The following is a 27340-nucleotide window of genomic DNA, read 5'->3' as shown; positions in this document are numbered from 1 at the left end:
AGTGATGTAATTAAATGCCGGCTCCCAGCACAACTCCATCAATTTTAATCACTAACATACTTATAATTACCGAGCTCGCTTTGGAAAAAAAATAAACTTAAACAAAAAGTGCTGAGCGCGCGGTGCATTTTCCATTGATCCCTGGAGTCAACAGTACCGAGGGCTGACCTTTAAACTTAGCACTCGCCCCAAAGCGGGCCCCTAAAATCCGAATGACTCCAGTGTAATGTGCTCCAATCGGCACACGGCACTCACCAGGGTATCATCTTGCCTTGTTGAGGAGAGGGAAGAGGCTGACCCGAGCAGTAGAGCTTACAGTCTGAACCAACTCCTCCAACAGTCAGGCTGTTCCCCAGATCTGGCCACTCTCACTGTACGGCAGAAGGGAAGGCGAGACTGGCGGAGGACCCGCAGCTTTGAACAACCTCTGGAGATCAGAACCAGAAGAGAGAAAAGTTTATTTCTATTGCCTCGCAGATCAAACGTTTGTGTGTTTAAATGCATCGCCTAGATTTACACGTCATTTGACTTTTGGAGGAAGGTGTTCTGCTCTTGTTTAAAATGATTGTGCTAGCGAACATGAAATGGTCAGTTAAGACCTTCGCCGTGTGCCTTGTCCTGTTTTTGCGTTCGACCGCTCAAGATGCTCCTGAGGGCGAGCAGAAGGCGCAGGATGTCCCGGAGGGAGCCTCCACACTGGCCTTTGTGTTTGATGTGACCGGCTCCATGTATGATGATTTGGTCCAAGTTATTGAAGGAGCTTCAAAGATTTTAGAAACATCCTTAAGCCGACCCAAGAAGCCTCTGTACAACTTTGCCCTTGTGCCTTTTCACGACCCAGGTAAGGCTGACGATTATTTCTGACACGTATTTTATTGGAGTGAAGTTTTGGGCACTTTGCTTCGGGTGTTCACGCGGCCCTTGTCCCAAACACATCCATATTATTGTTAATTTTCATTATATTAGTTGCTGTTCTCACTCTTGAATGAACCGAGAATGGTTCTCCCCATGTTTCAAAACATCTATCATTTCCTTGGCAAAATTTAAGTTGGCATGAACACTTCCCCCCACCCCCAGCACCCCCATCTCCCGTTGAGTAGATATAGAGCTCAATTTAACACACCGCTCTCCCCGGAACGAAGGCCTGTTGCTTTGAGAGTGTTATGGGTATAACGGCGAGCCGTCTGAAACACGCTCAGCTCCTCGGGGGCAATAGCGTGAGTGAGGACTTGTGTCAGCCTGTGAAAGGGCAGGGGAAGCACAATACAGATTCTGGGACAAATTAAATGCCAATTCTCAGCAGGATGAAATGAGCAGTATGTGGTGGGGACTAAATAGAATCGACCAACAGCAGGAGAACTGGAATCCATGCCGTTCCCTGCATAATGGGAAATATCGAGTATATTGTACTTGGCAGAGAATGATACTGAGGTGGGTTGAATGAAAGTCAACCTCATCAAGGCTACACTTCCGATTTGAACAAGACCCGGGGATTTTCCCCCCCTTCAAGAATCAGAGGTCAACTGAGGAAGCCACATTCTCAGAAATCTCACATTTCGAAACCACAGGGATCCATTGAAATGACTAATAGGTCTTCTATTGCGGGGGAAAAAAATGTTCCCACTTTCCGCTGAACGGAGGAAATGTATCTCATTTGGTGAAAGGATGGGATAATGTATCTATGTGTAGCAATACATATTGATAGAGGGTGGCAATAAGTTATATTAAACCATAGCGGCGTCAATCAAGAAAACATTGCTAGTAAACCGTTAAGGAAGTGAGTGCGCTATTGGGAGTACATTACATTGAGATGAGACGCTGGACGGGAGTCACAAGGCAGAAATACTCTCAGCGACAGTGAGATGTTTCATCAAACTGACTGGTCAAGATAACAAATGACTGAAATGGGTCCTGTCATATTCTTTAAAGGGAGAGTTATCTCTGGTGTCCTAGCCAGTATTTATCCCTTAATCAATCTAATTCAAAACAATTATCTCATCATTATCATATTGCTGTTTTTGCGACCTTGCTGTGCACTTATTGACTGCAAGTTTTGGACATAACAAAGGTAACTGCACTTCAAAACTATTTAGTTGATTATAAAAGGGTTTGATCATCATGAGAGTGTGAAAGGTGCAGCGTAAGTACATAGTAACCATAAATCATTTTTAAATGGAGCAGTGATCCCTCAGTTATCAGGATAGGATAGACTCCAGTGTAAAAAATATTGTCCCATAGTAAAACATTAGAATTCTCTGATACTCTGTCTCAGTAGGTTTTACTTTTTCATGTTGAACCATTTATGTGGAGAGACTTTTATACAAACTCTGGATTGCAACCCGACCATTACATATAAATCTCCTGGGGCTGTGGAGCTCAACTGGATTATCACCTGTGATACCTTCCAAGAAGCTGCTCACTGAATGCAGACTGCAAGCACTGCAACTATTGTACTGCAAGTGTTGTACCATCGATCTGTGTATCATGGTACAAGTTAGTCTGAGAAATTTTATAGTGCTCACTTGTATCCAACTACAGTGTCCCTTATTCTCTGGTCCTGGCGTGCAAGAATCAGCACCGAGAGGCACCTGTGCTTGAAACTATAACACTGATTACATCCATTTTTGTTACCAAATAAACTGTGTCAGAATGAGGCTCTCTTGGAAATGTTAAAGGAATGAGTTTAGTGGTAGTCCATCTTGGTTTGATATACTTAAAATGGATTAAAGATTGATATGGTCAGACGTGGCTGGACATCCACCCTGCTCAGTGCAGCCTGTGGCCAAATGTGGCACATTCTGTGGGTCCCACATTGGTCTCTTCAGTTACCTTGGAACCCACAGAACTGGAGTGGAAATAAATTCTCAACAGACTGTGTGAGGAGAGAAGAAATGGGATTAGAGACATAAGATATATCCTGCACTTTTTTAAAAAAAAATTAAGATAAAGTTAAAAAGGAGAGGAACAAAAGGCAGAGCCAGCAGTCTCAAATAGATTTCATATGAATTAGAATGTTTAAAGGTTCATTTTATTAGCAGAACAAACTAGACTGTTGAAATATTTTATTAGAGAAACTGAGGTGAGGCAGGGAGATCTCCCGAGGTGATGAGGTCAGTGATGGTGCGGGAGACAATGTCCTGGTGGTCCTTGGTGGGATTATGGTTCAGGGATAGGTAGGAGGAAGTGGCTCCTACCTACCCCTGGTGTAGGCCAGGTGGAGGCCAGTACGCCAGACTACCACGGCACCACCTTTGTCGGCTGGTGTGATGACAATGTCAGGGTTGGTGCGGAGGGAGTGGAGAGCAGAGCGTTCAGAAGGGATAAGGTTGGAGTAGGTGAGGGGGGCAGAAAAGTCGAGATGGCTGATGTCGCGCCGACCGTTGGCTGTGAATAGATCCAGGGAATGTAACGGGCCCGGTGGGAGAGTCCCGGTGGAAGAAGAGGCTGGAGAATGGGTCATTAGAAAGGGGAGAGGAAATATTTCATTTCCTGATATGTTGTAGTTTGGATTAGAGAGGCTGGAATTCTACAGAATGTGGCAACGGTTTGAGGGTTAATGTCCAAGAAAGAGCCACAGTCCAGGTTCAAACCTAAAACAGGAAATGTTGGAAGCATCCAGCAGGTCAGGCAGCAACTGTGGAAAGATTAATAGAGTTAATGTTTCAGGTAAAAGACCTTTCATAAGAATCAGGAACGAGAGAAAACAAGTTAGATGCAGTTCAAATTATTTGGCTTTCATGCCCACTCGGACAGGAAGCCCCATATTGGAGATGTTTGAACAAGGATGTGATGCTTCAACATTTTAATTATAAACTACTTTGTCCAGGCTCTGAATGATCAGCTGGGCAGGATGCTACAATGGAAAGAAATATTAGGAGAGGTAAAGCAAGTTACTCAACGCTATGATCTGTTTTACACTGCCACACAAAATACATTCCAGAACTTTGTTAAAATAAACTCTGGTGCTTCGTTCCTTAAATTCTTTATATTTCAATGACTGAAAATATTGTTTGTGATCTTGGTGGCTGATGTTGGACGATACTCAGTGGCTTATTACATCTCCAGTTAATGTACATTTGAGAATTACAGCTGTTTTGCCAGTCAATCAAAGGGTTTTGCTTTCTGGTTCTGATATGAAACCAAAGTTTTCCTATTTAAAATATCACAGGACATCACGATGCCACTGTTTTCCACGAACTCATGCAAGTTGCATATTCTGAAACTTAATGCGTTTGATAATTTTGATGAGATTGCTCCAATGCATTGACTTTTTTTTATGTTAACTTAAGGTGAACTTCTTCAACCCAACACAACCCAAACAGTGATCATTGTGGTAGTGTTGGGACTGATCAGAATGACATTTTGGGCCTTAAGTGACCTGGATAACTTAATTTCACGCTCTTAAGAAAAAGCAAAAATGTTTTTTTTCCCCCTTCATTTCTCAACTGCATTATCGTTGTGCTCTTACGTTGAGTAGGCAATGATAGCAGCAAAGATTTAAAGAATTGTTCAAAATATGTCTCCAAAATGGAGTCAATAATCAAGCTAAATCCTAGGATATGATTGTGCCACTTAAACAATGTAGGCTAAGACTGTATTTTTATAGGATAGTGATAGAAGACAAGCCATAAGATCACAGGACCAGAGATGACTTTAAGGGAACAGAAAGATGTTCTACCTTATTTCAGCTATGTGCAATTCTTCATTAGCAATGATCAGAGAAGAAAATTAAGAGAGCAACCTGGCATGTTTGGGTGCTTATATTTTGCTAATTTGGAGAACACTTTTGTGTGTAGTTGGGTGAGGAGTAGTGTGTGACTTGGGAACTAACAGGGCTTTTTGAGCTAAACTAATCCAGGACAATAGTTGATGTTACTCCCAGTGTATAGTTCCTTTGGAGCACTGCAGTGGAACTTGGACTGTAATCCTGGATGTGAACGTCATTGGTCACTTTTGGGGCATTTAGGTCTTCCTAGATTCAAATCTGGTCGGCTCAGTCTGTTGCACAAAACAAACTGCTGGAAGAAGTGTGGAGGCAGAGGGATGGTCGACGGTTTGGGTTGAGATCCATTGCTTATCTTTTTTTATCCTTCTGGCCACCAAAATAATGAATCAACCCTCTTGCCTTCCCTCCCCCCACCCACTTCCCCACAATCCTCACTGTGCTCCTTGTGGCCTCTCTGGCCCTCCTGATCCTCTGACCCAATGTTGCCCTGATTATTGGTCTCACTCATTATTTTGCTGCATTGCCCACCTCCGACCACAGTATTGCCCTGATTGTTCTGACCTCTGCTCTCTGGTCATCCCTTCTCACTCCACTGCCCCCACCCCTGACACTGGATCCCAACTCATGGATGGAAATGTGCAACTGATGTTTGCAGCAGGGGCCCATGATGGAAATGGTACCTCACGACAGTCCTTATCTGGCACAGTCAAGTTTTTGCTAATATTTGTCTTTATCCTGATATCAGAAAACAAGCACCATTCTCCCAAAAGAATGGGAGGCAGCTGGTCATCCATGCCATCTGACCACTGATACTGTATAATTTGAAGAGACTTCAGTAACTACAAGCATGTGAATGTCAATACATTTAACGGGTTGCTATCTAATGCTGTTGGCTATCTTACATGAATCTATTCTGTTAATCAACCAATGAAATTAATTACAAATATATGATAATTAGCTGGTGTGGGATTATGGAATTGTTTTGGTAAGTTCTTACCAGATCTATCAGATGTTCCTATCTACTAATTATTTGCATATTCATTGCTTATTTTGTGCTGCTAATGATTTTACTGTTATTCCGCAATTGTTATTTCATTCCTTCATTGATAATTGTCAAGAAAACGTGCATTCAGTCTTTCACATTTTACAGATTCTGAAGGGAGCTTGGTCATATAAATACTAATATTATACAATCTGCTTGATGCGAGACAGTTCGGGATGACTGCTGCTGTCTTCCGTTTCATCTGGGGAATTGATCATGTCTGCAGAGATGCAATGTACAGATCTCCAGAGAAAGGGAGGGAAAATGTTCCCAATCTGGTCCTCATTCTGATGGCTATCTTTTTGTGTGGCTGCATCAAGCTCTGCATAAACCCTGAGTACGCTTCACAAAATGTTGCTGCGTTTCCTTGGATTTATGAAGGATGGCTGTGTTGCTATGGAACATTCCATTTAGTTGCACTGTGCCACACCACGTGTCCCTTGTAGAAAAAATTGTGTGCAGAAATACTTTTGACCACGTTAATCAGGCAGTGGTCAGCAGGGAATGTCCTCAAGGCCCTCTGGGAAGAAGGGATGCTGGGAAATGTCAGATGGTTGCCCAGATAGACTGCTGAAATCTCTTGGCAGGATGCCTTATCACCGGAACTCTCAAAGAAGCATCAAGACTTTGCTTGGCTGGTGGTGAGGAGGGTCCTCCTTGTCAGATCCTTCATGTACAACAGGAGTCTGAATATAGCCACAGTGAGAATAAGACTATCATCCATCTTCTTCTGAATATGTTTGCCAAGAATTCTGGAAAGTGATGCAGTGTTCTTTCTCAAAATTCATTCCATGCAGTTGCGAAACATGGGACTCTTTGCTCTGGTTCCAGGGACACACACTAAGACAAACATCAGATGCTGCTGGAAGATTATCAACTTGGTGAAAGACACCCTTTGGTCTGCCCAAAACTTGCTGGTCTTCCAATGCAAAGAGTTGTCCGTAACCGAATGTTGCAGACTGGCGCATTCCAAGGTGCAGGACTATGCTTTGCAGCTTGGTGCGGCCTCCACACAGGCAGTATGGGGAAAGGCCATAGTAACGGGTCCTCTGCTATTACACTGAGTGTCTGGAACACATGCAATAAAAAGGGCCCTTTGGAATTATCACTCATGGAACGTTTGTGAGGGAAATATTTATGATATGCTGATATCATTCCATTTGCTTGCAAGATCTGCATTGTAACATTTTATTGTGAATTGTGACAGATGTACTGTATTAGAAAATTTTATGAATGATGTCTGTTTTAGAAAATAAAATCTCTTGGCATCAATGAGTACTGAATTGCAGAGAATTCCATAGCAATGAGTGTGAATGATGCGGCTTAATATTTGCTGGTCGTGAATTGACAACAGTATTTGATATTGTTGTCAAGTTGTTGATTCTCGTGTTCTACACGAATTCCAGTCACTAGCTGCATGAATACTGCAAAGTCTCAAAGTACAAATAGAGATATCGTGGATTAGGTTGTAAACTTAGCATTAACGTAATGTGGTTTTAGTTTGAACCTACACTAACAGTACTGTATAAATTGTTTATTGAAGCCCAGATTGACTTCAAAGTTGAGTGGGACTAACTCCTTCTGCCGACCTTGCTTTGATTCAATGCCATTCTACTTATGATATGAATGCACCCAAATATGTATCCTTTTATATTCAGTAGTATAGTTCCATTGGTTTTAGCATTACTGGGCTTTAAGTACATAAATGAACATGTTCTTGGTGTAAAATAAAAAATAGAGGAAAAAAAATCAAGTGCTATCCAGCCCAGCTGATTTGCTGCCCAATCATTCTTCTCTCAATCAGCAGGAAGTTGATGGAAAGTGTTGCAGTGCTATTGAGCATAGTCTAATAACCTGCTTACTGATGCTCAGTTTGGGTTCCACCGGGAACACTCAGCTCATCCTTGCTCCAAGTGTGAACTGAAGAGCTGAATTGTGGAGGTGAGAGTCCTTGACATCAAATCAACATTTGTCCAAGTGTGGTATCATGGCTCATAGTAAAATCGAAGCCAGCGGGGCTCCAGGGGAAAACGCTCTGCTTTTTGGAATCACACAAAGGAGGATGTTTGCAATTGTTGGAAGTCAATAATGTCAGTCTGAGGACTCTGCCCTGAGGAACTCCTGCACTGATGTCCAAGGTCCAACTACCTTTAGATGCTTCATCCATGACCTTCCTTCCATCATAAAGTCAGAAGTGGAACATTTACTGATGATTGCAGAATGTCCAGATCCATTCACAACTTCCACCTGGAGCAGGACCTAAATGGCATTCCAACATGTGATGATAAGTGGCCAGTAACAGCTGTACCACAAAAGTGCCAGGTATCTCCTATCTCTAACAACAGGGTCCAATGACTATCCTTGAAGCTCAAAGGCATTATCATCACCAAAAACCCCACCATCAACATCCTGATTGTTACCATTGATCAGAAAATCAATTGGAATTATGCACAAGTACTATGGCTACAAGAGCAGGTCAGAGATTGTCTATCCTGCAGCAAGTAGCTTAACTTCTAATATCCCAGAGCCTTTCCACTATCTACAGGCACGTTAGGAGAGTGATGGAGTGTTCTCTGCTTTCCTGGAAGAATGCAGCTCAAACAACACTTAGGAAGCTTGGCACCATCTGGGACAAAGAAGTCCGTTTCATTGGCACCCCATCCATCATGCTAAGCATTCATTTTCTCTGCCACTGATGACCATGACAGCAGTGTGTACTATCTCCAATTTCAGTGCAGTTGCTCACCTCCCAAATCCATGAACTCTACCATCAAAAAAAACAAGGGCAGCAGATGCACGTGAAGACCACTTCCTAATAGTTTCCCCTCCAAATCATGCACCCTCATGACTTGGAAATTTATTGTGGTTCCTTTATTGTTGCTAAGTCAATGTTTTGGAACCCTGCCCTATAGCACAGTGGGAGACATTCACCCGTAGGACTGCAGTGGTTTGAGGCAGTTACACACTACCACCTTCTCCTGGACAATAAGGGATAGACAATTAGGGATGGATCATACATGGCTTTGCCAGTGACATCCTGAAAAAATGAATAAAAGAAGTTTAGGGAAGGTTAAGGGGATGCCATGTTTTCAGATTCAGAGGATCTTTCTGGTGAAGTGTCACATTGTCAGAGTTGGCATTACCTTTGCCTGTTTGGTCAGCTGGTGATCCTGTACAAAATCCTGGTGATAAACATTTTTAAGTATTAGGGGCAATTGTGTGCCTTTTTTTTCTTTTTCAATCTTTTTATTAATTTCAAATTAGTACAAAATTTTGTGCCTTTAAAGGCATAGCTAAAGAGCCAAATCTTCCGAGGTTGTGAGTTTGTAATGGCAGCCTGCTGTTCTGAGAGACCAAGGCCTTAGGTTGAAGATCAAAGGTCACAAAAGGAACATAATTCCCTGCAGGGAATTGATGGATGGGGTCTTAAGGCAATTGGTCTTATTAGAATTAAATGCTTTTTAAATTCTTTAATGCTGAGGCTTTTGTCATCAATAAGACCAGTACATGGTAATAGTAGCTATGCATTCTACTGGCTACTCAGAAGTGAGATGAGAATTCCTGAATCCCACTGTGGACTGCAGTTGTGGAAAGCCTGCTGGATCTGTTATTTCTTTTATAACCAGTTTATGAATTTCCACCAGGATTGTGCAGGAGTGCAATCTACTGATCAGTAAATTGCTTTCATAAGGAAAAGTCCTCAATGCTGAATAATTGCTTCTTCCAACTATTCATAAGGGAAGCCATCAGTGATATGCTGCCTGCAAAATGAAATAAGAGTAAAATCACTAAAGCTGAGAGAAATTAGATAAAAATGTTTGGAGGTATAAATTTGCCTGGGCCAGAATTTGTGATGCAGAGTGCAAGCCCAGTGAGGAGAGTTGAGCAGCTGGGGCAAGCTTGAGAGAGGATGGGTTCACTACAGTTTGTGTGTGTGTGTGTGTGTGTGTGTGTGTGTGTGTGTGTGTGTGTGTGTGTGTGTGTGTGTGATTGGTGGGTGGCGTGGAGTGTGGTGTAGGCAGTGACCTATGTTATCTGGTTCGTGCTGTGAGTCTGGGGCCCGCTCACAGAGGTCACAAAGTTGCATAGAAGCTGAAAAAGATCGCTGATCTCACTGGTCACTTAAGTGACCAAAAATGGCACCCAGATGTCCAAATTGAGGGTCGGAAATGCATAGTAGACCTGTGCCAAAAGTTGCAGACTTTGCAATCTACCCAGTGAATCCCTGATTTTTGTTACCCACTTATTCATGAATTGGATAGAATAGCACTCAAAAAAATGTGGCATTGTGCAATTCAGATCATCAGCACAATCATTTCCCCTGAGAACCATCCAAAACAGGTCCAGACTGTTTGCGACCTTGGCCTCGAGATGAGGTTCATGCCACAATTCCTCTCAGTCACTAAGACCATCTATTTTCATCTCCCTTTTGTTGCTCATCTCCACCCCTGCTGCAACTCACCTGGTGTAGAAATCTCACTATTGCTCTGTTACTCTTTGTTAGCTATTCCAACACACCGAGTGGCTTCAACCTTTCCTAAACTTGAGATTATTCAAAACTTTTTTATTTATTAGTCACATGTATATTGAAACACACAATGAAATGCGTCTTTTTGAGTTAACAACCAACAGTCTGAGAATGTGCTGGGGGCAGCCCGCAAGTGTCGCCACACTTCTGGCGCTAACATAGCATTCCCACAACTTCCTAACCCGTATGTCTTTTGGAATGTGGGAGGAAACCCACGCAGTGACGGGGAGAACGTACAAACTCCTTACAGACAATGGCTGGAATTGAACTTGGGTCGCTGCCACTGTAATAGCGTTACGCCAACCGCTACACTACTGTGGCAGCCACCATGGCCAAGTCCTTTTTTTGCTGTTTTACTTACACCATGTCCAGCCACCCAGCACTGCTGTATTGATTGATTTATGTTGCCTCCTAGTAAAGCAACACCCTGGTTTTAAAATTCTCATCATTATTTTGGAGCCCTTCCATTGACCTTCCTATATCTACAATCTTCTTGACTCTTATTCCTCCAACAGAACTCACTCTTCCAATAGTTGCCTCCGATCATCCTTGAATTTAATCACTTCACCATTGATGGCTGTATATTCAGAGGCTAAAGTACTAAGCCCTGAAATTCTCCTCTAATTGCGACAACCTCTCAAATTTCTTTACAACTTACCTGCATGTCCCAAGTTTTTGGCCTGGTGAAAATTGTTATTTGTTAATGCTCCTGTAAAGCACCCTGGTTCACTTGCTACATTAAAGGTACTGTATAAAGTATACACTGGTCTCGACCCGAAACATCAACTGTCCATTTGCCTCCATGATGCTGCCTGACCCGCTAAGTTCCTACAGCATTTTGTGTGTTGCTCCAGATTTCCAGCATCTGCATTCTGTTGTCTCTACTATATAGTTTTTCTTGTTATTGACCCTAAAATTTCAAGATCATACTGGCTGTTGAACTGGAAAGGCTATACTTTGAGTGGCTAGGAATGCCAAGCAAATGAAAAGAAAGGGTCTCTTAAAGACTGAAATTAAATGTTTAGTGTATCTAATCTAGTGTGTGATTAAAATAACTAAATTTCTCCAGATCTGGACAGATACCTGTCAGTGACATAAGCAGACATAGCATTTTGTTGGCCCGGGCTCTTGCAACCTTATGTACGGCTGTGTATGTTGAATTTGACTGTGGATGTCTGGATTTCTGCATATCTGAATGCTTTTGCTGAGCTTTGACCACTGCAGAGCCCAAGAGACAAATCGTTTATTTCCTGAACATTTTGCTTTGGAGAACTGGCATAACCTGTCTTTATTTACCATAATGAAAGACAAAAATAAAACCTCAATACAATTTCGTATTGTGGACATTAATGAATTTCTGAGTAATTGAAGAGGTTTAATCATAAAATGGTGAGACAATTTTTTTAACACAACAATCATTCTAAGTGATTATGTCAAATTGAGTGTTCAATAATGGTTTATTTTTAACACCTGGCAGTAAATTAGGTATTAATCTGATTGTATTAATGGGATATATAAATTTGCAATTATGATTTGATTTCCAGATTGCTATGGCATCATATCCAGCCCTTTAGTTGATCTCAGTTAGAAAGATGGTAATGGTACAATAATTATTTTGGATGCCTGTCATAAGCATTTTGAGAACCAGGCTAGACCATGCAGAGATTGTTCAAAATACAGAAATGTAGGCTTGAAATCTTATGGTATACAATACAATATTATTTGGCTCATGAGTTAAGACAGATTGGAATGCATGAGAAGGAAACTTTGCATTCATGTCCGGCAACTCATCCTCAGAAATTTTATATTCACCATCACACCTCCCCCGCCACCCCCCCCTTCATATTTTCAAACACCTATTCACAAGTTTGGTCACTACTTGCTTGTACTACCCACCACCACAGCTTTGGGCAAACTTGACTTCCCCTCCCCTTCCATGTGAGAAAGGGAACTGTTTTGCCCCACCAGAAAGAAAAGCTCGTCATCTCCAATGTGCCACAGCCTTCCACCCATTTCGATGTGGAAGCTCAGTTATTGATGTACAAGGCTGATAGATTTTTTGATGTAGGGACAGGGAAGGAAAGTGGTCTTAAGGCATACTGTACATATAATCCCCTGTGATCGTGTTGAATGGTGGAACATGCTCAGTGGAACCGACTGCTCAATTTCTTGGTCTTAAACTAGACCTGCTTTCAACTATTGAACAGAAACCCATGCCTTTCCTTATACCCACGCCACATGTGCCAAAATTTGTCCTGAATAACGCACTACAGTACAAATAAAACAATGAGCTAAAAATCTATTCCTCACAAAGCCACATAAGAAACAAACCACATGCTACCAGCTTGGAGATACAGTTGGATCCTAGTCCTGTGCAATTTTCCTCCTTGCAGAAAGGAAAATTATCCCAATGTAATCCAACCTTTCCCATTCACTCAAGGCCCTCTCCATCTCCTGCCTCTTTGTCTCCCTTCCCCCCTCCTTCCTTCCCCCATCCCTCCCACTCTCCCTCTCTCCCCCCAGCCCTCTCTCCCCCTCCCCCCCTCCCCCTGCCCTCCCACTCCCCCCCTCCCCCTCCCCTCCCACTCCCCCCTCCCCCCTCCCCTCCCCCCTCCCCTCACCCCCTCCCCTTCCCCCTCCCCTCCCCTCCCCCCTCCCCTTACCCCCTCCCCCTCCCCCCCTCCCCCCTTCCCTCCCGCTCCCTCCCCTTCCCCCCTTCCCCTCCCGCTCCCTCCCCTTCCCCCCCTTCCCCTCCCCCTCCCTCCCCTTCCCCCCTTCCCCTCCCCCTCCCTCCCCTTCCCCTCCCCTCCCCCTCCCTCCCCTTCCCCTCCCCCCTTCCCCCTCCCCCTCCCTCCCCTTCCCCTCCCCCCTCCCCCTCCCCCCCTTCCCCTCCCCCCTCCCCCTCCCCCTCCCCCCCTCCCCCCCCCCTCCCCCCTCCCCCCCTTCCCCTCCCCCCTTCCCCTCCCCTTCCCCTCCCCCCCTCCCTCCCCTCCCCTTCCCCTCCCCTCCCCTTCCCCTCCCCTCCCCCTCCCCTTCCCCTCCCCCCTCCCCTCCCCCTCCCCCCCTCCCCCTCCCTCCCCTTCCCCTCCCCCCCTCCCCTTCCCCTCCTCCTCCCCCTCACTCCCCTCCCCTCCCCCCTCCCCCCTCCCTCCCCTCCCTCCCCCCTCCCCTCCCTCCCCTCCCCTCCCTCCCCCTCCCCCTCCCCTCCCTCCCCCTCCCCTCCCTCCCCTCCTCCCTCCCCTCCCCTCCTTCCCCTCCCCTCCCCCCCTTCCCCCTCCCCTCCCCCCCTTCCCCCTCCCCTCCCTCCCCCCTTCCCCCTCCCCTCCCTCCCCTTCCCCCTCCCCCTTCCCCCATCCCCTCCCTCCCCCCGCTCCTCCCTCCCCTCCCCCTCCCCCTTCCCCCTCCCCTCCCTCCCTCCCCCCCTCCTCCCTCCCCTCCCCCCTCCCCCCTCCCCCCCTTCCCCCTCCCCTCCCTCCCCCCTTCCCCCTCCCTCCCTCCCCTCCCCCCTCCCCTCCCCCCTCCCTCCCCTCCCCCCTCCCTCCCCTTCCCCTCCCCTTCCCCTCCCCTCCCCCCTTCCCCTCCCCTTCCCCTCCCCTCCCCCCTCCCCCTCCCCTCCCTCCCCCCTCCCCCTCCCCTCCCTCCCCTCCTCCCTCCCCTCCCCCCCTCCCCCTCCCCCTCCCCTCCCTCCCCCCTCCCCCTCCCCTCCCTCCCCTCCTCCCTCCCCTCTCCCCTCCCCCCCTTCCCCCTCCCCCCCTCCCCCTCCCCTCCCTCCCCCCCTTCCCCCTCCCCTCCCTCCCCTTCCCCCTCCCCCTCCCCTCCCCATTCCCCCCTCCCCTCCCTCCCCCCCCTCCTCCCTCCCCTCCCCCCTCCCCCCTTCCCCCTCCCCTCCCTCCCTCCCCCCTTCCCCCTCCCCTCCCTCCGTCCTCCCTCCCCTCCCCCCTGCCCCCCTCCCCCCCTTCCCCCTCCCCTCCCTCCCCCCCTTCCCCCTCCCCTCCCTCCCCCCCTTCCCCCTCCCCCTCCCTCCCCTTCCCCCTCCCCCTCCCCCCTCCCCCCTTCCCCCCCTCCCCCCCCCCCCCCCCCCCCCCCCCTCCCCCCCCCCCCCTCCCTCCCCCCCCTCCCTCCCCCTCTCCCTCCCTCCCCCTCTCACTCCCCCCTCCCTCCCCCTCACTCCCCCCCTCCCTCCCCCTCACTCCCCCTCTTACTCCCCCCCTCCCTCCCCCCTCACTCCCCCCCTCCCTCCCCCCTCACTCCCCCTCTTACTCCCCCCCCTCCCTCCCTCCCCCCTCACTCCCCCCCTCCCTCCCTCCCCCTCACTCCCCCCTCCCTCCCCCCTCACTCCCCCCTCCCTCCCTCCCCCCCTTCCCCCCTCCCTCCCCCCCCTCCCCCTCCCTCCCCCCCTCCCTCTCCCTCCCCCCTCCCTCTCCCTCCCCCCTCCCTCCCTCCCTCCCCCCCCTCCCTCCCCCCCTCCCTCCCCCCCTCCCTCTCCCTCCCCCCCTCCCTCCCTCTCCCTCCCCCCCTCCCTCTCCCTCCCCCCCTCCCTCCCTCTCCCTCCCCCCCTCCCTCCCTCTCCCTCCCCCTCTCCCTCCCTCTCCCTCCCCCCTCCCTCCCCTCCCTCCCTCTCCCTCCCTCCCCCTCCCTCCCCCTCCCTCCCCTCCCTCCCTCTCCCTCCCTCTCCCTCCCCCCCTCCCTCCCTCTCCCTCCCTCCCTCCCTCCCCCCCTCCCTCTCCCCCTCCCTCCCTCTCCCCCCCTCCCTCTCCCTCCCCCCCTCCCTCCCTCCCTCTCCCTCCCCCCCTCCCTCCCTCCCTCTCCCTCCCCCCCTCCCTCCCTCCCTCCCTCTCCCTCCCCCCCTCCCTCCCTCCCTCTCCCTCCCCCCTCGTTCTCCCTCCCCCCCTCCCTCTCCCTCCCCCCCTCCCCCTCCCTCTTCCTCCCCCCTCCCTCCCTCCCTCTCCCTCCCCCCCTCCCTCTCCCTCCCCCCCTCCCTCCCTCTCCCTCCCCCCCTCCCGCCCTCTCCCTCCCCCCCCTCCCTCCCTCTCCCCCCCCCTCCCTCCCTCTCCCTCCCCCTCCCCCCCTCCCTCCCCCTCCCCCTCCCCCCCTCCCTCCCCCTCCCCCTCCCCCCCTCCCTCCCTCTCCCTCCCCCCCTCCCTCCCTCTCCCTCCCCCCTCCCTCCCTCTCCCTCCCCCCTCCCTCCCTCTCCCTCCCTCCCTCTCCCTCCCCCCCTCTCCCTCCCCCCCTCCCTCCCTCTCCCTCCCCCTCCCCCCCTCCCCCCTCACCCTCCCCCCTCCCTCCCCCCCTCTCCCTCCCCCCTCTCCCTCCCTCCCTCCCCCCTCCCCCCTCTCCCTCCCCCCTCCCTCCCCCCTCCCTCCCTCTCCTCCCTCTCCCTCCCCCCTCCCTCCCTCTCCCTCCCCCCCTCCCTCCCTCTCCCTCCCCCCCTCCCTCCCTCCCTCTCCCCCTCCCTCCCTCCCTCTCCCTCCCCCCTCCCTCCCTCCCTCTCCCTCCCCCCTCCCTCCCTCCCTCTCCCTCCCCCCCCTCCCTCCCTCTCCCTCCCCCCCTCCCTCCCCCCCTCCCTCCCTCCCTCCCTCTCCCTCCCTCCCTCCCTCCCCCCCTCCCTCCCTCCCTCCCTCCCTCCCTCCCTCCCTCTCCCTCCCCCACTACCTCCCTCTCCCCCTCGCTACCCATCCCTCCCTCCCTCCCTCCCTCTCCCTCCCCCACTACCTCCCTCTCCCTCCCCCCCTCCCTCCCTCTCCCTCCCCCCCTCCCTCCCTCTCCCTCCCCCCCATTCTCCCTCCCCCCCTCCCTCTCCCTCCCCCCCTCCCCCCTCCCTCCCCACCCCCCCCCTCCCTCCCCACCCCCCCTCCCTCTCCCTCCCCCCCTCCCTCCCTCTCCCTCCCCCCCTCTCCCTCCCCCCCCTCTCCCTCCCCCTCTCCCTCCCCCCCCTCCCTCCCTCTCCCCTCCCTCCCTCTCCCTCCCCCCCTCCCTCCCTCTCCCTCCCCCCTCCCTCCCTCTCCCTCCCTCCCCCCTCCCTCCCCCTCCCTCCCCCCCTCCCTCCCCCCTCCCTCCCTCTCCCTCCCCCCCTCCCTCCCTCTCCCTCCCCCCCCTCCCTCTCCCTCCCCCCCCTCCCTCTCCCTCCCTCCCTCTCCCTCCCCCTCCCTCCCCCTCCCTCCCCCCCTCCCTCCCCCCCTCCCTCCCCCTCCCCCCCTCCCTCCCTCCCCCTCTCCCTCCCCCCTCCCTCCCTCTCCCTCCCCCCTCCCTCCCTCTCCCTCCCCCCTCCCTCCCTCTCCCTCCCCCTCCCTCTCCCCCCCTCCCTCCCTCTCCCTCCCCCCCTCCCTCCCCCCCTCCCTCTCCCTCCCTCCCCCCCTCCCCCCCTCTCCCTCCCCCCCTCCCTCCCTCCCTCTCCCCCCCCCTCCCTCCCTCCCTCTCCCCTCCCTCCCTCCCTCCCTCTCCCTCCCTCTCCCTCCCTCCCTCCCTCTCCCTCCCTCTCCCTCCCTCCCTCCCTCTCCTCTCCCTCCCTCCCTCCTCCCTCTCCCTCCCTCCCTCCCTCCCTCTCCCTCCCCTCCCTCCCTCCCTCTCCCTCCCCCCTCCCTCCCTCTCCCTCCCCCCTCCCTCTCCCTCCCCCCTCCCTCCCCCCCTCTCCCTCCCCCCTCCCTCCCTCCCTCTCCCTCCCCCCCTCCCTCTCCCTCCCCCCCCTCCCCCCCTCCTCCCTCCCTCCCCCCCCTCCCTCCCTCTCCCTCCCCCCCCCTCCCTCTCCCTCCCTCCCCCCCTCCCTCCCCCCCTCCCTCCCTCTCCCTCCCCCCCTCCCTCCCCCCTCCCCCCCTCCCCCCCCCTCCCTCTCCCTCCCCCCCCTCCCCCCTCCCTCCCCCCTCCCCCCTCCCTCCCCCCCTCCCCCCCTCCCTCCCCCCCCTCCCCCCCTCCCTCCCCCCCCTCCCCCCCCTCCCTCCCCCCCCTCCCCCCCCTCCCTCCCCCCCTCCCCCCCCTCCTCCCCCCCCTCCCCCCTCCCTCCCCCCCCTCCCTCTCCCTCCCCCCTCCCTCCCTCTCCCTCCCCCCCTCCCTCCCTCTCCCTCCCCCCCTCCCTCCCTCTCCCTCCCCCCTCCCTCCCTCTCCCTCCCCCCCTCCCTCCCCCTCCTCCCCCCTCCTCCCTCTCCCTCCCCCCCTCTCCCTCCCCCCCTCCCCCCCCCTCTCCCTCCCCCCTCTCCCTCCCCCCCTCCCTCCCCCCCTCCTCCCCCCTCCCCCCTCCCTCTCCCTCCCCCCTCCCTCCCCCCCTCCCTCTCCCTCCCCCCTCCCTCCCCCCCTCCCTCTCCCTCCCCCCCTCCCTCCCCTCCCTCTCCCTCCCCCCCTCCCTCTCCTCTCCCCCCTCCCTCCCTCTCCCTCCCCCCCTCTCCCTCCCTCCCCTCTCCCTCCCCCCTCCCCCTCCCTCTCCCTCCCCCTCCCTCCCTCCCCTCCCCCTCCCTCCCTCTCCCTCCCCTCCCTCCCTCTCCCTCCCCCTCCCCCCCTCTCCCTCCCCCTCTCTCCCTCTCCCTCCCTCCCCCTCCCTCCCCTCCCTCCCTCTCTCCCTCCCTCCCCTCCCTCCTTCTCCCTCCCCCTCCCTCTCCCCCTCCCTCCCCTCCCCCTCTCCCTCTCCCCCTCCCCCCCCCTCTCCCTCCCTCCCCCCCCTCTCCCTCCCTCTCCCTCCCCCCCTCCCTCTCCCTCCCTCCCTCCCCCCTCACTCCCCCTCACTCCCCCCCCTCACTCCCCCTCCCTCCCTCCCCCCTCACTCCCCCTCTTACTCCCTCCCTCTCCCTCTCTCTCTCTCTCTCTTCCCCTCCCCTCCCCTCCCCTCCCTCTGATATCACTGCACTATCAGTGCACTAAGCCCTTTCAATGATAAAGATGTCCATTAGCTGTTAATCCATTGTACATTTTTAGGAAGGTCTATTCTTACTATCAGGATCACTTAAGTGCTTAAATGTTCATTTCATTTTAATAACCTATATATAATACATTATATCAACATTATAGGTTACTAAAATGAAATGAACATTATATTAACATTAATGTGTAAACCTCAAGAAACAGACAGCAATCGAGGTTTTGGGGTGTGGGGGAGGGGTGAAAGACCAGGCAGTGCTACTTCAAGCTCAAAGAACACCTGTTGAATTTTGAAGCCTGCTAATTACTTCAGTGATTTTCTGGCAATTAGTAAAGGTCAACACTAACATCTTTCACCTGTGAGACAGAGGATCTCATTGTGAACCACAGTGTGTGGGGATAGGAGAGGGAGACAGACAGACAGACAGAAAAAGGGGAAAGTTGGTTTTTGAAAACAAATGAATCCTTTTCGAGAGGGGGAGGAAAAAGAAGTGCAAAGGGGATGAGGGAAATTGGTTGGGTTGGTGTGGTGGGGGATGGGTCTAATGGCTTCTTGCCACCTGTCTTTTTGTGAATGATTAGTGCTCAGGGTAAATTGAGAGCTGTTGCTCAGAAAACAGAGGATAGGGGTCATGTCACAACTAAGGAGTTATCCATATAGGACAGAAATAAGGTGAAGTATTTTGAAAAGTTTGTGAGTCTTTGGATACTTCTTCAAATAGTAGTGAAGTCTTTGAAGATTTTGGAGGCTGGAGATAGATGCTTAATAAGCAAGGGGCTGGAAATTTACTGTGGGTAGATGGGGGTGTGGCGATGAGATTGTCACTGAATCAGCCCTGATCTTACAAAAAAATGTTGTGGAGCAGTTTTGAGGTGCAGGGTGGCTTATTTCTGCTCCTAATGTTTTTAAAGGAGTTGAGTGTTTGGTAGGGGTGGTGATTTTGGTGGGTAGAAGTGGTGACTGGTGTGAAAAAAAAATGATTGGAAAGAGAAATATAGGTAATGGGGCTGTCCAAATGTAGGGAAGAGAACCATGTCCTTGCTCAGGTAGGAGGAGGTAGTTGTCAATGCTTCCTTTCCCTGACCCACCATATCCCATTTGTAAGGAAAGGGAAAGATGGAGAATCAAATAAAGTAGAATTAATAGGGGAAAGGGAAAAGAATGCAGGGAAGGAACCAGAACAGGATGTACAGGAAATGAAGTGTGAAGCAGGTAAGAAATCATATTCAATGACTTTATAATGTTTGATGAATAGCATTTATTAAAAAGTAAACAAATTCCAAGGAATAAAGCAAAGGAGGTGTCAAAATCATCATTTGTTGGTTCCAGACCTCTGAGAAAACCCTTTGCTGAGTTGTGCAATCACTTCTACTTAAACCTCTCGTTTTGGCTGCTGTGGAATCTGCTTTGTAACACCACACTTCTAGAGTCCTGTGGCCCTGGGGTACAACTACAGGACTGCATTTAGGCACAAATCTGTAACAGTCAGAGCACCTGTTACTTTCATGTAAATTGCTGGAAGCAAGTTTTCTTAAGGGACAATTACACGAGTGTAGCCCACCACAGGTGTGGGATCATTGCAAGGGACCTGGGGGTAGGGAATGGGTGAATGGGTTGCTTTTCTGGCAAATGGTACATACTGTAATTTTCCATAACGGAAAGCCACATCTGCCCATGTGCCAAGAGGTGCAACTTGGGGAAAAAACATTTCTTTCCTTTTTTTTTCACACATTCCATGTCTCAAATTTTTGGGAGTGACTTGTGTGAAGGAAGACTTGTTACCCAAATGACCATAATGCAGGGGTCAACTGTAGTTGGTCAGCTAATCTCCATATTGCAAAGCAGTTTGAGCTCAAAGTGATAACATCACTATTGGAATAAACTGTCCCTTTGGGATCAAATTAAGGTGCAGCTGCTGCTTTTATTTAAATGTAGGTAACTGGTATGGCATCTTGTGGCCTGACAATGTATTAGCAGCAGTGTTCAGGAATGTAATTGGAACTGAGGTCTGAATGAGCGTATCACCCAAAATTTGCTTTTCCAAACTAAGTTCTAAATTTGAGATGGGTTTTATACTGAGCAGCATTGTTTCCTCCTGTGAGGATGTCTGTTTATTAGAGTGAGGGTGATACATCTCTAAAAAGCAGATTCCACCGCCCCGCCCCCCCCCCCCCCCCGGCTTTCATTGCCTGCTGATGGAAAAAAGCTGTAAAATTATTTTTCCTCTTCTTCCTCTTCACCAGTAGGTGGCATGCACGGGAGGCAAGTTTGATGCTTCAGGCATGTTCAGTAACTGTCATTTTTACCCACGCAGAAAAGACCATCACTCGGTTGTGAAAATTTGATATTTTTGATTTGGATAGAATTTGTTTTCCCTGTGCACTACCTGAAAAAGGGAGGACTTTGAGGTGTTCCCAGTGGGGAGCTCTGCTGTGCTTGTGTTTGGAAATGGACTTCAGTGGCTCAATGGGAATAGCACTAATGTGGTCTTGAATTGTTCTTTGGTTGTCCAGAACCAGGCTTTGTTGGCCTTGCTTCCAGAAAAGAATTGAGAAGGTGTGCTTAATTCATTAGGATTCTGTTGATACTCTGTTCATTATTGAACTCTTCTTCCCATCTTCAGAAATCAATGGTGTTTATCCTTTAATCAAAATTGCACTCCAGTAGTATTGTATAGAATGTAAGATAAGATATCTTTATATTAGTCACATGTACATCAAAACACACAGTGAAATACACCTTTTTGCGTAGTGTTCTGGGGGCAGCCCGCAAGTGTTGCCATGCTTCTGGTGCCAATATAGCGTGCCCACAACTTCCTAACCTGTACGTCTTTTGGAATGTGGGAGGAAACCGGAGGAAACCCATGCAGACACGGGGAGAATGCACAAACTCCTTACAGACAGTGGCCGGATCTGAACCCAGGTCGCTGGCACTGTAAAGCGTTATGCTAACTGCTACACTACCGTGCCTGCCATGCTGAGCTTATTCTTTGAATGTAATAATCCTGTGTTCAGAATAGATGCAGCATTATCTCTTAAGATATTACCCTCAGTGCTTTAGGATAGTTAGTCCTAATTATGATTCTAGTGGTTGGAGATGACTTGCTTTCACTCCAATTTTGAGATAATTGGCCAATGTGCAGTTTGCAGCCTTTGTCGAAGTTGGACTGGATTGGGAGATGATATGAACGTTGATTGGCTTATCCTGCCAGTGGATTTTGTAGAGATGTTGATAATGTTTCTCAAGTGTTTTGAAGTGTTGTAGGTTCTCAAGCAAATGAAGCTGGAGATTGTGCTGCCTGGTAGACTGATCATGAGTTTTTCATCAGGTCTGAAGCCTTGGTCTTTAAACATTCACTTTGTCCAAAGCCCAACAGTTGTGCTGTCATTCTGGAAATGTATCGCTGTTTCTTTCTCCTGTGTTAAAATCCTGGAACTTCCTGCCCAGGAGTATTATGAGAGTACCTTCACAAAGTCTGCAATGGTTCAAGATGGCATCAGAGAAAATCTCCTTCAGGTCAATTACCAAGGGGTAATAACTGCTATCCTTGCCAGTGATGTCCAGATCTCAAGAACTGGATTTAAAGAAAAAACAATAGCACACCTCATTTAGGTGGACAGGGAGGAACTTTATTGAGCCTTTTGATGGTGTGGGGGGAGTGGGTGGTAGTGAGTGAATAGCTAGCTTTCTGAAAGGCTTAACCATCTCTTCTGAATGTATAGGAGTGTTTCTTTAGAGTTCAATGGCCAGATTTCTGGAACCTGGCAGATCCTGCATAACATTTTACTGCTAATTTGCCATTTCATATAACATCTGTGATTAGTAGGTCATACTGAGCCTGTGCTGCTTGTGCAGTGGGAATAGCTTTGAAGTCCTACAATGACTCCAAATGCACTCTTGGCTCCACATTATTCATCTCATTCACTACTTGCATCTACTCTTTCAGCAACCATATGGAACCCTCAGTCTCCTTCTGTATTCCCTCTATATTTGAAACATTTTCTAGAACTTGGACTGACTTGTCTTTCATTCCTTTCTCCCACTTCAGTTTTATTTCCTACTTGGTGCCACTGCTTCAAGGCACTGTGGAAAACACAGATGTCTTTTAGAAATAAAATGACACATGCTGCTGAAAGAACTTAAAACTCAAACATTAATTCTGTTTCTCTCTCCTCAGATGCTCTTTGATCTGTATATTTCTAACAATTTACTAGGATTCCCCCACCTGCAGTTTTTTTTTGGTTTTGAAGTCATGTCTGTATTGGAGGAATACATGGTATCAACGGCAAATTCTGTATGCCGAGGGCATTTTACCATATCTAAATGTATGAGATTTGAAATCTGTTTTTTTTAATTACTTTCAATGTTTACAACTCCCAGAATGAGCCAACGTTTTACACTTTGCTGCCGCAAAATGAATTATTTCCTGCAGTTTAAAGAATGTGACCTTTGGTAAAGTTGTATGTTATATGCTGGTGAAACATGCTCCAACAATATCCAGTCAGCATTCTGAGATGCAGCCTTCCAGACACTTATTAAAAGCACCTAAGGAAAAACATTGAAGTTTCCTTTTGGCAAGCAACAATTATTTCTATTCTGTCAGCAGCAGTCCCTAAACAAAAAAAAGACAACTTGTGTTAATCAGAATATACCAGAGGTATTCAAATTGCAATATTTAGATAGCTCCAAACTAGATACAAACCAGACAGGGAAGATATCCCCATCAATGGAATCTCAAATCAAATTCTAGTTGCAAAGAATGGCACACTGTCAAAGGCAGCTTCTACGTGCCAGTTGTGCAACGGATGCTATAAACTGGCTTTAAAGCTTGGACATTAGTCATGACACCATTCCACTAAGCTCTCTATCTCCTTCCTGTTCTCTGACTCATCGCTGTTTGAGATACGGCCTACAACTGTGGTATCATCTGCAAACCTGTAGATGGAGTTTGAGCAGAATCTGGCCACACAGTCACGAGTGTATAGGGAGTAGAGGGCTGAGGACGCAGTCTTGTGGGGCACCAGTGTTGAGAATAATCATGTCAGAGGTATTACTGGCTATCCTCACTGATTACGGTCTGTTTGTTAGAAAGTCAAAGATCCAGTTACAGAGGGAGGCGTTGAGTCCTAGGTCTCGGAGTTTGGTGACAAGCTTGCTTGGAATTATTGTATTGAAGGCAGAGCTGTAGTCAATAAACAATAGTCTAATGTATGTGCCTTTACCGTCCAGATGCTCCAGAGCTGAGTGTAGGGCCAGGGAGATGGCATCCGCTGTAGACCTGTTTCAGCGATAGGCGAATTGCAGTGGGTCCAGGTTGCCTGGGCAGCTGGAGTTGATGCATGCCATGACCAACCTCTCAAAGCACTTCATGGTGGTGGATGTCAGAGCCACTAGTCAGTAGTTATTGAGGCATGTTACCTTGCTTTTCTTTGGTACTGGGATGATAGTGGTCTTTTTAAAACAGGAGGGAATCTGAGTGAGGCCTCGTGAACACCCTGTACAATTTGCAACAAAACCTCCTGATTTTGAAACTCCAACCCCTTTGCAATGAAGGGCCAAATGTTGTTTGCCTTCATAACTACTTGTTGGACCTGCCTGCTAACTTTTTACGACTATTGCACTAGAACTTCTAGATGCTTGTGTTCTTCACTCACCTGCAGTATCTCTCCATTTGGGTAATCTGCCTTTTTCCCCCACCCAAGTGCATGACTTTGCACCTCCCCATATTTAACTCCATTTGCCAGTCTTTTGCCCACTCATTCTATCTATTATCCCATTGCAGAATCTTAGTATCCTTATGACAGCATGCCCTTCCAACTATTTTCATATCATAAGCAAATTTGGAAATGTTGTGTTCTGTTCCTTTCTCCAGGTCCAGAGTGCAAACAGTGAAAAATTGTGGGCAAAAACAGATCCCCGCAGTACTGCACTAGTTGCCTCCTTGCAGTCTGAAATGGACCCATTTATTCCAACTGTCTTCTATGAGACAGCCAGTTTTCAATCCACTCTGAAACCCTTCTTCCTATACAATGGACTTTTAATTTGTGTACTAGCCTCTTGTGTGGCACTTTGTCAAATGCCTTTTGGAAATCTTCATACAACTGTGGGTTTCCCTCTATTAGCTCTCCATATTTCATCCTCAAAGATTTGCCTTTCATAAAGCCATGTTGACTAAGTTTAATTCTTCAGTTTTCCTAAATGATTAGCTATTTCCTCTTTGATTATTGACTTGAGCTTCTTACCAATCATCGCTGTTAAAATAATTGGCCTGTAGTTCCCTGCCTTCTGCCTTTCTCCTTATTTTAAATAAGGGAGTCACATTGGCTGTTTTCCAATCTTCTGGTACTCTGAGTTTTGTGAGTTGTAAGAAAATTTCAACCTATGGGTCCACTGTCTCTGCAGCCACTTCCTTTAAAACCCCAATGCCTCAGGTCCTGGTGCTTGTCTGCCTTCAGCCATGTGAGTTTCTCCCATACTTTATCCCTTGTAAATGAGTTATTTTTGTAAATTCAGGTATGCTGTTTGAAATTGGCCTGTCTGATATCTTGGGGATATTAGCAATGAAGACTGACGCAAAAAAAAATTCAACGTATCTACCATTTCTTCATTTGCTGTTATAAATTCACCAGCCTCCTCCTCCAGAAGCCCCACATCTACATCAGCCATCCTCTTCCTACTTGTATGTCCATAGAAACTTTTGTTTTCATATTACTTGCAAATTTTCTCCCTTTTCATGAGCTTTTTAGTCTTTTACTGCTGGATCCTTGAACTTCCCAGTCCTCTGGTCTACTACCAGCCCTTGCCACTTTGTGCACTCCTAGTTTTCAATTTAACACTATCCTTGACCACCTTTGTTAATCATGAATTGTGGCTCTTTCTCCTGGAATCCCTCTTTGATTGTGATAAACTCTTGCTGAGCATTGTAGACCAGCTGCTTCAATATGCGCCACTGTTCCTCTTGTTTACATGTCTCCTGTTTACTCAGTCCACCTTACTAATATGCTGGCTCAACATTTGATGACATTTTCAATGTATTATTGTTTCGACATTATTAAGAACAAAATAGTTTTTAGTAACCATTTGTCAATTTGACCCCCTCCTTCCTCCCCCAATGCTACCTGGTTGCTCGGTTCGTGTGAAGCGTGAATGTATCCTGTTGCAGTTTCACAAGTTGAAATCCAGTGATGGAGAATGCATAGGATCAGCTAAGGAAAATTAGGGGAACATTTAGGTCACAATGTGTTGCAGGGCCTTGGTGGTCTAGGTAGTAAAGTTGTTTTCTTTGGGCTGCTTGGCCCCAGCCCCATAGTCTCTTGCTTTTACTGGCATTCCTTGTGTCAACATTCCTTTCAGATATTGTACACCATGCAGCAGTTGTAGCCTTCAGTGGAGTCATTTTTTTCTTTGCTTTGACAAAATCTGTCATCTTTTTGAAGTCTAATTTTGTTTCTAATATGAGGTTTGACAATTGTGTACATTTGGACTGAATTGTCCTATATCAGTGAGTTTGCCATGTGGTGGTCTTCAACTCTGCCCCTGTGAAATCACTGTCAATCATCATTTGACATGTCTAGTGGCCAGAGAAGTGCCCATTACTGGATTCTGCTGCTGAGGAAGGAAGGGGTTAAAGGCAACATTCCTCCTCAGCAAGTAGCACAAGAAGCTGCAACCTTGAGCTGTCAGTGGCTAGGAACATGTTTGATCTTTCAAAAGTAATTGCTGTTTGTCTAAATAGAGATGGCAAAGTAAGTCAATGCACTCTACCACAACAAGAACGGTCCTACAGTGCATTAAGAGATTCAATCACATCTGAGGTGTGATTGATGTAAGTTGGCTATCTGTGAATGTGTAACACAACTGGGTCTCTTGAAGTAATTGCAGATGTTACTGGATAATGTTTGTGGGGTCACTTCCCCTAAGACCTCCCCGAGTGCTTTGACATAAGGGAACTAATTTGTCAAATTTTTCTCAGTGGTGGTACTCCTGCCTTTAGCATTTTGAAGATTGAATGTTTAACTCTCATTCTAGTAACTTCAACAAATCCAGGTTAAGATTCAGTACAATATCAATGGAATGCTGGATGGTCGGAAAGACTCTCCAATGAAATAGTAAGCTGATTTCCAGTTTCTTTTGCATGGATGTAAAATATGCTGTGACACACTGGGAAATGGATAGGTTAATTATTCTGTTGCTTCTATAGGTCCTGCTGTGTAGAATGGTTGTGGTTCTCTATCATGCAACAAAGACTTCCTTGACTATAATGTGCTCTGGCATCTCCCGTGTTTGAGGTGCGCACAGAAATGCAAACTGTTTATTTCTATGATCCTACACAATTGATACAAAGATACCTGATTTCCAGAGGCTGCTACCTTGAAACAATGGTCTTGATGGTTCTCCAAGGCTCCAGGATAACCAGCCCCGTCACCTTTTGCCACTGGGAATACATGGTAGCAATCATGGGTTAGGAACTTGAGTAAGTAACTTGAAACACAGGATAGTGATGTAAAGAAGTTGAAGATGGGGGCAATAAATTTCTGCGGCACTTCTCCTGAAAAATGCTTTAAGGTAAAGGTTGCTTGGTCATAGTTTGTTTCTGCCTTTAACTCATTGCAACTGAATGATGACAGTGGAAATGAAGATTTGTCGAATAAAAGCTTGGCAGAAGTTCTGGAAAATGAGGGACTTTGAGTGTGTGTGGGGGGGGGGGCGCGGGGAGGGGGGTGGTTGGTAACAGTACTTGTTAATCATCTTTTATTTATGGCACATTGTAAGGTTCCATTTGTTTGCCTTGCCTCTGGCAGTTGGCCACTTGCTCTTTTGTTTCACTTTCTTGTTTCCTTATGTGCCCTTCTGTTCCATACCTGTCATCGCTTCTTGACCAAGTTCTCTAAATTCTTGGTGTATGTCTGTGACTCGAGCATTTCAATATGTAACAGCACAAAATCAAGATGATTGGAGAAAATGTGGACATTTGACCAGTGTATTGACTGAAAGCTGCAAACAAAGTTGCTGTACTCATTAACATTTCAAAATGCAGCTGTTATCAACATTAAGAAAATGAATAATATAAGTAACTGATTATTTACGGGATACCAATTTTTTAATACTGTGAAAGGAAAACGCCTTGTCACTTCCATGTAAGATTTTTACCTTCAAGCCATAAACCAGCAAGCCTCTTCTGGTGGGGGGAGGGGAAATAAT

The 27340-nt window shown here is 48.8% G+C and overlaps 1 protein-coding gene across 1 annotated transcript in view; it reads left to right on the top strand.

Moving 5' to 3' along the window:
- Positions 1–271: 271 nt before the first annotated feature.
- The window catches only part of hmcn1 (hemicentin 1), a 361968-nt gene continuing 334899 nt past the window's right edge, over positions 272–27340 (top strand). Inside the window, 1 exon segment of the mRNA XM_052011513.1 lies at positions 272–841. Coding sequence (XP_051867473.1) covers positions 562–841 — 280 coding nt within the window. The 5' untranslated portion in view covers positions 272–561.

Source organism: Pristis pectinata, chromosome 3, assembly GCF_009764475.1.
Source record: "Pristis pectinata isolate sPriPec2 chromosome 3, sPriPec2.1.pri, whole genome shotgun sequence".
Classification (NCBI taxonomy): domain Eukaryota; kingdom Metazoa; phylum Chordata; class Chondrichthyes; order Rhinopristiformes; family Pristidae; genus Pristis; species Pristis pectinata.
Note: the sequence above shows the minus strand (reverse complement) of the source record. Positions and strands in the feature narration are given on the sequence as shown.